This window comes from Gymnogyps californianus, chromosome 20 (assembly GCF_018139145.2).
Source record: "Gymnogyps californianus isolate 813 chromosome 20, ASM1813914v2, whole genome shotgun sequence".
Classification (NCBI taxonomy): Eukaryota; Metazoa; Chordata; class Aves; order Accipitriformes; family Cathartidae; genus Gymnogyps; species Gymnogyps californianus.
Genome location: NC_059490.1, coordinates 3,197,532 through 3,209,845, shown reverse-complemented (window position 1 = coordinate 3,209,845; position 12,314 = coordinate 3,197,532). Strand labels below are relative to the sequence as shown.

Genomic DNA, 12,314 nt, shown 5'->3' with positions numbered 1-12,314 from the left:
CCTTTCCTTCTCCTCTTCCTCTCCCCTCCTTTCCCTTCCTTTTGTTGGTAAAACATTTGTATACCAGGAGCTCGCTCACGCAAGGTGCCTGTGCTGATGGATTTGTGTGGCTGCCTAAGGGCTCCATGAGGCTCTCTGGGGCATCCTACAGGCTTGGGACCCGTAAGTGTAGGTGGGGAGACCACGTCGGGTGACAGGGGAACATGTCCATCAAAAGAAGAAAACTGCCAGTCTGCTTGTGGTGGTAGGGGTCCCAGATGGTGCCGCGTAGCACCTGAGCTTTCTTATCCAGCCTTGTGATGAGACTTAACCATAGAAGTCCATATACAAAATTATTAGTGGGTGTCTTTTCACACTTACTGCAAGAAAAAACCCTTGCAACAGAAGACGCAAAAGATCTCAGAGCGACTGTCATCGGTAGAAAAGAATATCGTAAGTAAAGTTACATCAGACAGAAAAGAGGTATCTGACTGTTACATAAACTCAAAGACGACACTTAGGGGACAGGCAGCTAACAGCTCTTACGAAGTGGAAAGGGGACTGAGGGAAAAATAAATTCTCTGTGAGCTGCTGCAAGAAGCCAAAATAATTCATGTTAAGTAAGCTGAAGAAGGGACTGTCTCCTCTGCGAGGTATTTGAGTCCTTGGCCAGGAGTACAATACCTGGATTCACTGGACACCCTCTAGAGCTCAGACAGTGGAAATACAACTGGACTGTGATTTTCTGCAAGGCTTTTAACAAAACTAAGCAAAAAAACCCCACAAGAAATAACAAGAAAAACGTTCAATTTTCCAATGGAAAGACGGAATAGGAGCGCTAACTCTGATGATGTGTGAAGAAAAGTCAGCTGGGAAAGGAAGAAAATAATCTTAAGACAACCATACAGCAAATTCTTCTGGGTTAGGAAGAAAACCCCAGCAAACCTCCACCATAGGGAACAGGACTTTGAGACAGGACTCTCTACTGCCTCCGCTCCATCATTTTTCCCAGTACATTGAACACTGCAGTGGAAGAAGCTGTATGACTCTTTGCCTCTCCAGAAGATAATGAGAAAAGACACAGGAATCAATTTTGCAAAACACATTTTCTTAGCCAGCTCCAGTGGATGATCAGCGGGTCTCTCCATATGCTCCTTCAGTGCAGTACAGAAGCAAGAGGAAGCAGAACCAGCCAGTTCTGGCCAACTGGCTTTGACCTGCACGGACCCACCTCCTCACTTAAACGCAATGGGCTGATCCTTCACGCACTGCAAAATGCCTGACTCCCTTAACATCAAGGAAATGGTATCAATCATACCACAAATGTTTGGGCTGGATTTTCTCCAGGACAGATCACAGAATCATAGAATCATAGAATCATAGAATGGTTTGGGTTGGAAGGAATCTTAAAGATCATCTAGTTCCAACCCCCCTGCCACGGGCAGGGACACCTTCCACTACACCAGGCTGATCAAAGCCCCATCCAACCTGGCCTTGAACACTTCCAGGGAGGGGGCATCCACAGCCTCTCGGGGCAACCTGTGCCAGTGCCTCACCACCCTCACAGTGAAGAACTTCTTCCTTAAATCTCCTCTAAATCTACCCTCTTGCAGTTTCAAGCCATCACCCCTCGTCCTATCACTACAGGCCCTTGTAAAAAGGCCCTCTCTGGCTTTCCTGTAGGCCCCCTTTAGGTCCTGGAAGGCTGCTATAAGGTCTCCCCGGAGCCTTCTCTTCTCCAGGCTGAACAACCCCAACTCTCTCAGCCTGTCTTCATAGGGGAGGTGCTCCAGCCCTCTGATCATCTTCATGGCCCTCCTCTGGACTCGCTCGAGCAGGTCCCTGTCCTTCTTAAGTTGGGGGCCCCAGAGCTGAACGCAGGGGGGTGTCTCACGAGAGAGCGGAGCAGAGGGGGAGAATCACCTCCCTCGACCTGCAGGCCATGCTTCTTTTGATGCAGCCCAGGATACAGTTGGCTTTCTGGGCTGCAAGCACACGTTGCCGGGTCATGTTGAGCTTCTCATCAACCAACACCCCCAAGTCCTTCTCCTCAGGGCTGCTCTCAATCCTCTCATTGCCCATGATGTACAAACACTTTTGATTTGTAGGACATATCCTAGTTTGCCACCAGTGGAGAAGTCCTACCCCCCTCTGCCCCTTAGAAAAGATCCCTATCCCAGGGCAGCTGGTGCAACATGTTCACTTGTCAGCTAGAGGGCAGATCAAAGCATCTACCGTGAAGGGAAAAGTAAAGCTCCAAACTACATCCCAGACATAGCTTCAGCCTCATTAGATGCAAAATGCTGGTGAAGAAGAGCAAGATACCTCTAGGCATGAGGCAGCAGGAGCAGAGCACCTGGAAAAGGGACTCTTCTCACTTGCTCTCTCTAGAGGGAGCTGGAAAAGGTAGCTCTCTCCAGCCCAACCTTACGTCACCCAGGGGACACACCAGAGACCTGGAGGTTCCCATCTCAGCATTGTCTCCCAAAGGGATTTCTTGTCAAGCACAGGTCCTGATTTCCAGGGCAAACTTCTACAGCTACAGCATTGCAGGAAGACCTGAGTATTAACACCCAGGTCAAATAAGAAATTAAGCAACAACAACCACCTTAAGATGCACAGGAGAAAAAAGATCAGGTCAAAGGGAACAACAAGCTTTTATAAAGCGCTCTAAATTGTTGACAACAAGTACTGAACAACCTTAAATAAAGAAAGGGAGGATGCAGAGAAAGGATTCAAGATGCACTTAGACCTTGAGAAATGTCACTAGAAGTCAAGGTGTCTAGGTAGCAAAGTTAGGGAAAACATAACAAAATCTAGGTCAGGGTCTTGGCCAACAAAACCAACCTAGAGCCAGCAAGCAGACAGCCCAGCCACCATGCCTGGAGCAAAGTCAAGCAAGGGAGGGCTTGAAATGCACCTTCCACCTGGTGGAAGGATTTGACAGCTAGAATAGCACCGTCCAGATGAAAAGGCTTTTAAAACCGTACAAAAAGAAAAGAGCAAGTAGCAAGGAAAATGCTAAAATACTGATTTGAGTAAGGAAGATCTGCAGACCTCAGTGCATGGCCCAAATAATACCCTGCCAGCTGCTCGGAGGCAGGGATCTGCTGGGCTCAGATGCAGCAGCATGAGACACTTTTAAAAGGCGGAGCTGCCTGCAGAGTCATCACAATTGTATGGCACAAGTTTTAAGTGAAATATCTATTTTAACTGACAGGGCTTAGCTCTCCAGATATTGCTTGACAACTAGAAGCACTCTGCACCTTGTGCTCTGCACAGAAAGCATGCACCTGGGGCCACAACAACAGGTAGGAATGTGAGGCAAAGCTAACAGTATTGATTTTAAAATGGTGTTTTATTAGCTTATCTTATCAGCACAGTTAATATTCAAGAAAATAAGACAAACATATATAACACTTTGACCTTTGCTATCTGGAATAATATTTACTTTTACTCTTTACACACATGACCTATAGGCTGCAAATGGTTCACACCAACTGTGAAAAACCAAAGTAATTAGCTGAAAAAAACCCGCCTTGAACTCACTGAAGCTTTTACAGGTCAAAAGTAGGGCCTGAGCAGTGAATTTACAGTGATGAAACCAGAAGTATAATGCAATAAAGGGCACATTTAAGAAAAAAACCCGAAAAGCACAAAACAGCTGAGTTTTGTTAGCTTTGTTAGTGCATGGGCTACTGGCTCTCTCCCTCAGGACTTGGGGAATGGGCTCCAAGTCAAATGCCATCCTGTTTGTGGCTACAGGCATACCAATTTTCCCTTTTCCGGGAAATTCCTCATTTTTGAGGGTGTCCTATACAGCCAAAGGAAGAGCAGAGGTAGGCCTAGAAGGTAAAATATCCGCCATTATAAGAGAAGAGAATCCTGCACGAATGGCAAGACCCTCATGCTGATGACTGTGCTGCAACTGCTTATGGGCCCTCATGAGAACAAATATGGCAACACCCTTCTCTGCTTCAAAATCACCTTCCCTTGCTGTGCTGCCAATTATTGCTATTTTATCAAAGGCCTACACCATGAGGAGGACAATGCAGGGACAGCAGAGCAAATCAGGACTCACAGATGGGTCTCAAAACACAAAGGTTAGAGCCATGCAGGTACCAAGAGAGGAAGGCAGGGGTCTGCTATTGGGAGACTCTCCAAAAAGTTCCCCCCACACAAAGGCACCCTCGTGAAAGTCTGGAGCCTCCAACTACATTTGCAGGAAAACGGAGAGGGTTTGCGGCTGTTTCTAATAAAAGATAGTGACGCAGTGGAAGAGACTGCTCGGGGAGGTTGTGAAGTCTCCATCGCTGTAGGTCTTGAAGGACTGAGACCAACCTTTTGCAAGAATGACACTCCCTAACACAGCTTTGCCTTGGGGTAGGGCTGGGCTTGGTTCAGGAGCCTCTGACCCAGGGCAGTGACAGCCAGGAGGCTGAAGAGAGGTATCTGCTGGGCTACGTCAGAGCACAGGCACTCCAACAAGCTCTCCAGATGGGAAATGATGTTCTCATCTGAAGTCTTCTCCCAGGGAAAAGATCTCCCTATTCCAAAGAAGCTGTCTTGATACTCACCAATGCGTGATCAAACTTAAAAGTACTGATGTAGTAGGCTGGGATGTCGGCTGCGGCCAAAGGCTCAGAAATCTGAGCGACAATTCCACATTCGTCTGTGGGCGAGATAAAAAATCAATCATTGTCTGAACGGCACCTGTCAGTCTCGCAGAACTCCTGGGTCTCGCCAGCTCCGTGCCTATACAGGGAGGAGTTTGTCTTCGCAAACTCCATCAGAAGGGATTGCTGTAGTAAAATGTGTTCTTTCTCACAGAATCAGGCTCTTTGGGCCACCACGACACTTTGCACATTTGATTTTATTGCCTTCTTTTTGTTACAGAGAAATGTAAATCCTCCAAAGGCACAAAACATTACAACTGGAATGATTTTCAGAGGTCCAAAGAAAGGCAATTAATGACGTTCAGGAAGGAAGCACCAAAACCAGTCTCATATACCCTTAACCTCCATTTTTCTCTTTAGTTGTTGCTATTAAACACTTTGCCCTGCATCTCTGAGAGAGGAGATGCTGACCCGCTGGTCGGCCTGGACACGTGGTTCTTAGACCACAGACCACCACAGCCCCTGAGACCGGATTTCATGCTGATTTAAATGGTTCATCTATCCTGTTCATCGCAGATCAATGGTACATTGTTTCCAGATGAAATCTGAGTTTCACTGATCCAAATTGAACATTTCAAATTGATTGTAAGCTAACATATTTAAACATTGCATATTTAGGGGACTAGTAGGTGTCCTGATGTCCCATCAATGACATATACCATGCCATTTCTACATATTTTGCCTCTAAGATGCATAAAGAGAAGGTGCACGAAAATTTCCTTCTTGCTGCTTTTGGTTGTCTGGTGTAGAAGTTGCAATTAAATATAAAAATTGGCCAAACATTTTTCAGAAATGTTCTTGAAGCCTGTATTTTGTCACTGTTTCAGAGACCACGGGAAGGAGCCCCAGTGTTTTCTGAAGAACAGGCCCTTGTTGCAGTATTCAGATCGGACCCCTTAAAATTACAGGGGACATAAAAATAACAAGAACACTTCTGCAGACATGAAGCATTTGCTCTGTGCTACTTAAGTCCAATATTCTTTTGAGCAGAGAAAATGTTTGCAGCACTGGATGTGAAACAGGTCTATGAATAGGACTCCCACTTGGACTGCTATAAATCTATACTAAATCTACTAAAGCCACAGAGTTGCCCAAGGACTGCACTGGAGTACGACAGTGCCTTCTGAGCACTGATTTCAGTAATCTACAATGCATTCCCATGCTATCTTTTTGTCCACTTTTTAAACAGAGACCCAGCTGTAGCTACCTCCAAAATCCAGCAGATGAATGCAACTTATAGGGAGCTGTCAAGCATGTAGCACTTTCAAAAGTATATTTAGAAGTCTGACTTATTAGGTAGGAGTCAGACTCCTCCTGTTTGAAAATCTCAGCTTGCAAAGTCATGTTAAGCTGCTGGCTCTTAAAAAGCCTCAGCCTCAGATGGATTTTTCCATCATCCTTGAAGGCCCTGAGGCAACTGACTACCTGTGCACCAACTGATCCCCCAAATGTTTACCTACCGAAGCCAAGAGGCTGCCCACCAATCCGCACCATCTTCCAGAGTTCGCCAGATGCACTTGTAAACAACAAATTATTAGGAAATCTGTAAAAGAAAAGGAACACCAAACATGGCAATTAAAACACAGCAGTGTGTCAGATTCTGCCTGTGGGGATGCTGCTGTTCCTGCATCCCTGTGCTGCTTGAAGCCAACAATAGCGGCGGTGGCAGCTCGGTGAAACTGAGAAAACTCAAAGCAAGCAGGACAGATGCACCTGCCTGCCCCTCCAGATGTCCTATGGTAAATCGGCATCTGATGCTGGAAGTGTGCATAGGCACCGAGAGAGGCACGGAAAAAGATTTCTAAGAAACAGGCCATGCCCCAGCTTTACAAACGTCGAGACTGTTAATCTGAAGGCTTGATTTGAGCTGCATTTAGAAACACCTCGGGACAGAATATATTTCCATACCTACTCTCTCAGGAATGTGAACGGTGACCGCTGTTTTTGTGTCTGAGCATCGTCAGTGCTTTTTGCCATACCATCCCCGGGAGGTCTCTGGGATCCCTGCAGAGATCCTCATTTCTTAGCAGGGGAAAGACGACCAGTGGCTAAGAGACTTGGCCAAGGTCAAGCAGGCAGTCTGTGACAGAGAAGGAATTGGCTGCCCAGGTTCCCCAAGCACCAGGCTGCTGCTCCAACCCGCTAGCCTCTCTTGAAGGCAGACAGAGGTTTACTCCAATTAAGGCGAAGAAACTTTCAAGAGGGCAATTAATAGTTTGCAAAACAAGTCCCTAGGGCAGGCAAGAATCAGAACCAAACACTGCACTGTGTGTCAAAAGCAAATCTATGCATTGCATCTCAGTGCAGCATCCTGTCTAGCCTCCAGACCTCAGAAACTTCTGTGATGTGAAGCTGCAGAAGTACACACACACACACAAACAGGCTGACACTTGCTCCCTAGCTGACTTTCTCCTTGCCAGACAAACGAGTCATGGGCTCCCGCTGCACCGGGATGACTCAGTACATTATTACCCCAACGAGACTCCGCACCAAGCCCAGCCATGTGTAAAAGCAAAGCGGGAGGACAGCATCACTGAAGTCCCCACCCTACTTTTGGCCTTTAGCAGTAAAACTTCAACCACGTACACCAGATTTTTTGGGGTTTTGCTCTTAAAAGAACAACTAACGAACAACGGAATAAAAATGTCAAAATCACTTTGCTCCAGTGTTCCTCTTTCAAAAGTGAGTTAACCCTACATTACTTTGGCTTGTGATTTCACTGAGGGCTTGGACAGCCCAAAATTCCTGAGCTGGAACTAACATGCCAGACTTCACTCAGAAAAGTGACAGGGTGTACAGGCACATGACACCCACGCAATGAGGCTCCCAAGAATTAACATGGAGGAGCTTAAGCTGCTTCCTGCTCCTTTGAGAACGTCCTAGGTGCTTTTCTGGGGTCCAGGAGACCCTAAGACCAAAGCTCACCTCTGCTGTGTCTGGACATCCATGACCAAGGAGATGTAACCCTCAATGAGAGAAAAGGAGAAAAAGCGAATATGTCCCGAGTCTTCGTTGCCCACCACCGAGTCTTTTACTCTGAAGAAACAGAAGAGAACAGCATTAACTGTGGCTAGAAGAGCAAAGGAAGGCTTTTAAAGCAGATATAGCCAGTGAAACCAGAAATGTTCATACACTGACTCAGGGAAGTGACATTGAGTCCTGTCACATTATACTGCTTTTCATTTTTTTTGATTTTGCAGGGCAAAAAAATGCCAGTCCCCACAATTGACAAAACTCTTCCATCCCTGCCCCAAGGTTCTCTCGCAGAAGGCTGTGGGCCAGGAGCCACAGGTACCAATGGGCAGCAGCACAGCCAGCCGTACATCCTCCGGTCATAGGTGGATATGCAGCACATTGATCGCATTGCTACTCTTAGCTTAAATCTGAAAAGGCTCAGCTTTCCAAAGCCAGCGGATGTCTTTGGGCACCCTCAATCTCCTATTTGGCTTCCACCTGTCAGGACAACCCTCCTGAGCCTGTGAAACCTCCCTCCCTAAGTGCAGAGCACCGCAGCAGCATAAGGCCACAGCAGATCCCTGGGCACCCTGGAGGAGCAATGTGTGCCTCCAGACGCCGGCCACACCTCCCCCGGGAGCCCGTCTCCCTGCCGGGACCTACCCATTGGAGTAAAACATGACATCCATTAGGAGTGTAGCAACAGCGGGAAGGGTATCAGGATCCAGGCTGGTGACGCAGAACATATTACTCGGACTGGAAAGGGGATGAATGACAGGCCTCTGAACTGAAAGAGACACACACAGACACACGCAACTATGAAGCCACGTCTGCAGCAGGTTCACGTCCCACCAGACACGCTATCCATGCACCGGCAGCGGCCACAGAGAAAACTGAGTGTTTGTAAGGAAGTTCCTCATTGCTGAAGCCCTGCTGGCTCTCAGACAGGGACTGAGGAGCCTGGGGACAACCCGCTCTTGTGGTGTTCTCCTTGGGGTATAGGGTGAGATCATCCCAAGTACCCTGTCCTGCATGGGGCACAGGTCAGCTCTCTGCTAGTAGGGGCTTTCAGGCCATCGGGTGCATCCACATGAGACGAGGGGCAAGCTAAAGGAGGTGCTGACACAAACTGAAAAGTAGAAATAAATTCAGGCTTCCACCATTCAAAAGGCAGAGCTATGGAAGGCATGTCTCTGTCTGTGGTTGCTGGCAGTACACCCTCTTTTCCCTCCTTTCTGGGGGCCTGTTTTGCCATAATATCTACAAAAATTAAAAACCAGCTGCCATGCAGCAGCTTGGCAAACACGTTGCAGCCAGTGGCTGAGAAGCAGCTGGTATTTAGGCATGCAACTATTAAACAGAGCAACACAGCAAATTCCATACCTGTGCATAATCAACATGCCTTTCGCTGTGCCCTTCCTTGATACTTTTTGTTTAAGGCTCATTTTCTTAAACAAGATTATCTATAGCTATCAAGTGACGAGGCTGAGTGGCACTTCATAATAACTGCTCCCTGCTTTGTTTGGTTATGGGCAAAAAATTACACACAGGTGTGTAGGTAAACATATGTATTTAAGTAGTTCCTCTTCCTGATTGTGCCCTTTGCTTGATGCTTGTTCCTCTAGACTGGAAACATCCTCAGGTTCTGTACAGCCCTGGGCTCATTGTGGCCTTGATCCTGACTGGTATTGAAGTGTGAAAGTTGAACAACAGTATTCTCTGTGCATCAATCACTGCAATATTTAAACAAGCTTTTATATAAGCCATTTTCCTTCGAAATGTTGAAACATGGGCTACAGACAATGTTATTTTTGCGACTGAAAGGCATTGTACTTTAACCTTCTGTCCTACAAAAGGCATGTCTCCTCTAGAGATGTGAAACCAGCGTTAAAAGGCTCAAATTCAGCAAAGCTCATCAGCACTGCTCAGAAAGTTAAGCACCTACTCAAATCCTTGGTTGAACTGGGATAGACTCAGGCATGTGTTAAGATAGTTTATTATCTTACAACAGGATAAACATTCACCAAAACGTTGAAGGAAGGTAGGAGGCAGACTTTCACCCCCATGTGTCATGGAGACCAACTCCCTGGCAAGCTGAGCCCATGCTGGTCCTTACCTAGTTTTGGTTTGACAAATCCATTCGTTATCCCAAGGTCATCGGCAGCCACTGTCTCCCCATTCACTACTCTGAGGATGGTGAACTCGGCAGCCAGCGTGTGCATCACGAAGGGCAGGTCTCGCTCACGTACCTGAAGTTGACAACAGGATTAGCTTGTGATGGTATGCTCCAGAAGTGAGAATACACTGCAGTGGAGGTTACACACTCTCAGGGCACAGAAAAGCAGACACATCGCTCCTGCTTGAGCCAGCAGGTGTGTAAGGATAATTACCATCTGGATGTGTGTCTAGAGAAGCACATTTGGTGGTATCACTGCAAATATCAGTAGGATTAAGCACCACAGTGCTTTTAAGACTGTGGAAAGAGTGTGGAGACTTCTAAGAGGGAGATGTTTCACCTCTTTTCCACCATCCCTTCAACTCAGCACTGCCTGTTCTTCAGCCTTGTCTCCTAAGGAAATAAAGCTTATGTGGTCATGCCCTGTGTGTGTGCATATACGTGTGTGAGACAGAAAGACAGTCTGTCTGTCTATCCCCAGAACAACTTTGGAGCCTCTTGGTCATCATCAGCCAACCTGACAGCAGACACTAGTTTCCTCTAACTCTCAGAAAACTCAGTGCCTGAGTGATGGTGGGAAATGCTGCCAGTGCCTCCTTAAGGAAGAGACTGCAGCACTCTCATTAGACACCAGATAACTCATACCAACAAATGCCTCATCCCACGGGAAAAGCTCCTGAGATGTCAGAGAGCCTAACTACAAGGCACAGAGCTCTGGGGAAAGCAGACTTCGGTACTTCTGCTGCTCCTCACACAACTTGTTCCCAGAAACGTCATTAGAACTGCCCAACTGAACTTTCATCTGGTGGCAGGTAACTCTGCCTGGTCCTCTCATGTCCTCTTACCAGGATGAAGTCCGTCTGATAGGTGGAGAGCATGAACACTGAGATGTTTTGGTCAGCTAGTGGTGCTATTACTGACTTGGCAATTTTGGTCACTCCGATGGGCTGGGAGCTGGAGAAGCCACCTCCACCAGACACCACGTTGAGGGCAAGCCATGTCGCATCGGCCACGCTCAAGTGTTCCGAGGAAGGGAGCTCTGCAAAGAGACAGAGGGGGAGGACAGAGGTTTGTTTTAGAGGCAGAGAGAGCGAGGTCCACCATCTGGTCCGTATGTGGTTAGCACAGACCTCAGTGCAAGGAACGAGATGAGCCCACTTATCCAGCCAACCTCCTGGGCTTCCCAAGCTGCTTCACAGGGTGGTACTGTGCCGCTTTTTAGACATACCGATCGCATCAACTGCCACTGCAGGATTCATACAGATTTTCAAGGACAACACAGGGAACTACATGAGCCTCAGCGATTTGCTCAGATGCCAGTAACCAGCACTGCTGAATTCCTCATGTGGAAACAGCCTGAGGTCTTTGACTTAACTTGAATCTCTTCTATCACACAATTTCTCCTAACACTTTACTTGAGCTTTTCTGGTCTCTTTTGTTTCCTTTTTCCTGCTCTAAACCCAAATTTTCTTCTCCTGGACTTGAGATGGAGGTTGACAGAGCAGCCTGGGCATTAGCCCAAGACTTTGGAGATGCAGAGCAAGTACCCTATGCATCTGCGGGCTGCTGCTTCCATCTCTAAAGCAGAAGACAAGAGCCACTCAGCTCTGTAAGGGATGGATGGAGTAACATGTACACTAGAGATTACAAGGTGATCACGTACTAAGATAACGGAAATCTTTTTAAGCGTAACCCCAGTTCCATTCCATTTGCTTCTAGTCTATTGTCATTAAGTAGTTAAAAATCTACAGCTAAACCATTTAATACAAATTTTTAACTGTTTTAAAGAAACCTTAATATATTAACAGCCTGTAAAACCAGACGCGGACCCTGGCATGAAGGCATAAACTTCTCTAAGATTCTCTGGACTTTGGATTTTGGTTTGGCAAATTATAGAAACAAACAGTTCAGATCCAGATCCAGACTTACAAATGCATAATCCCAGTTAAATCTACTTGGCGTAAGGAACCTGACCTCAGATGCAGATCCAGCCAGCAAAGACAGAGCGGAGGTCCCAGCGGAAACCTACACACTTTGCTTAGAGGTTAGATGCAGCCCAGCAGTCCGAAAGCATAAATCCCAGTATTGCTGCTCTTGCAGTCAGTGCGCTGGCACCGTAGGCAAGCCACTTCATGTCTCCATACCCACGTTTCCTACCCTGTCCACCCACTCCTGGCTCCTCCATACAGTATCCTTTCCTTCTCCTTCAGCGAGACCTTTGGGAGCTGTTTCTGTACAGCTCCAGACACCATGTAATAAATTCATAACCTCACACCCCTGAATCGCCAGGCACCACTGCTGTGAGACAACGACAGCGCTGAAAACCCAAAATGAACTGAATAACAAATACTGTTCATTTTGCTCTCCTCAATAACCTCAATTGTGTGTGGCATGAAAATAACCCTGAGCAAACACACTGCAAACAGTGGGGACACTGAGGGTTCTGCTTCTGCATTTTGATGTTTAGCTTCATAGGCCAATGTTTCTTTTTTACTGAATAATCAGAGCTTACATGGAATGAAAACTAG

At 46.9% G+C, this 12,314-nt stretch overlaps 1 protein-coding gene across 1 annotated transcript in view; it reads right to left on the bottom strand.

The window, feature by feature from the left end:
• CASTOR2 (cytosolic arginine sensor for mTORC1 subunit 2) overlaps window positions 1-12,314 on the bottom strand; it is a 126,263-nt gene that overhangs the window by 934 nt on the left and 113,015 nt on the right. Inside the window, exons 3-8 of the mRNA XM_050908905.1 lie at window positions 10,632-10,825; window positions 9,727-9,859; window positions 8,274-8,397; window positions 7,581-7,691; window positions 6,116-6,198; window positions 4,557-4,651 (exon numbers count right to left, since the gene is read on the bottom strand). Of these exons, the coding sequence (XP_050764862.1) occupies window positions 4,557-4,651; window positions 6,116-6,198; window positions 7,581-7,691; window positions 8,274-8,397; window positions 9,727-9,859; window positions 10,632-10,825 (740 nt within the window). The remainder of the gene's footprint in view (window positions 1-4,556; window positions 4,652-6,115; window positions 6,199-7,580; window positions 7,692-8,273; window positions 8,398-9,726; window positions 9,860-10,631; window positions 10,826-12,314) is intronic.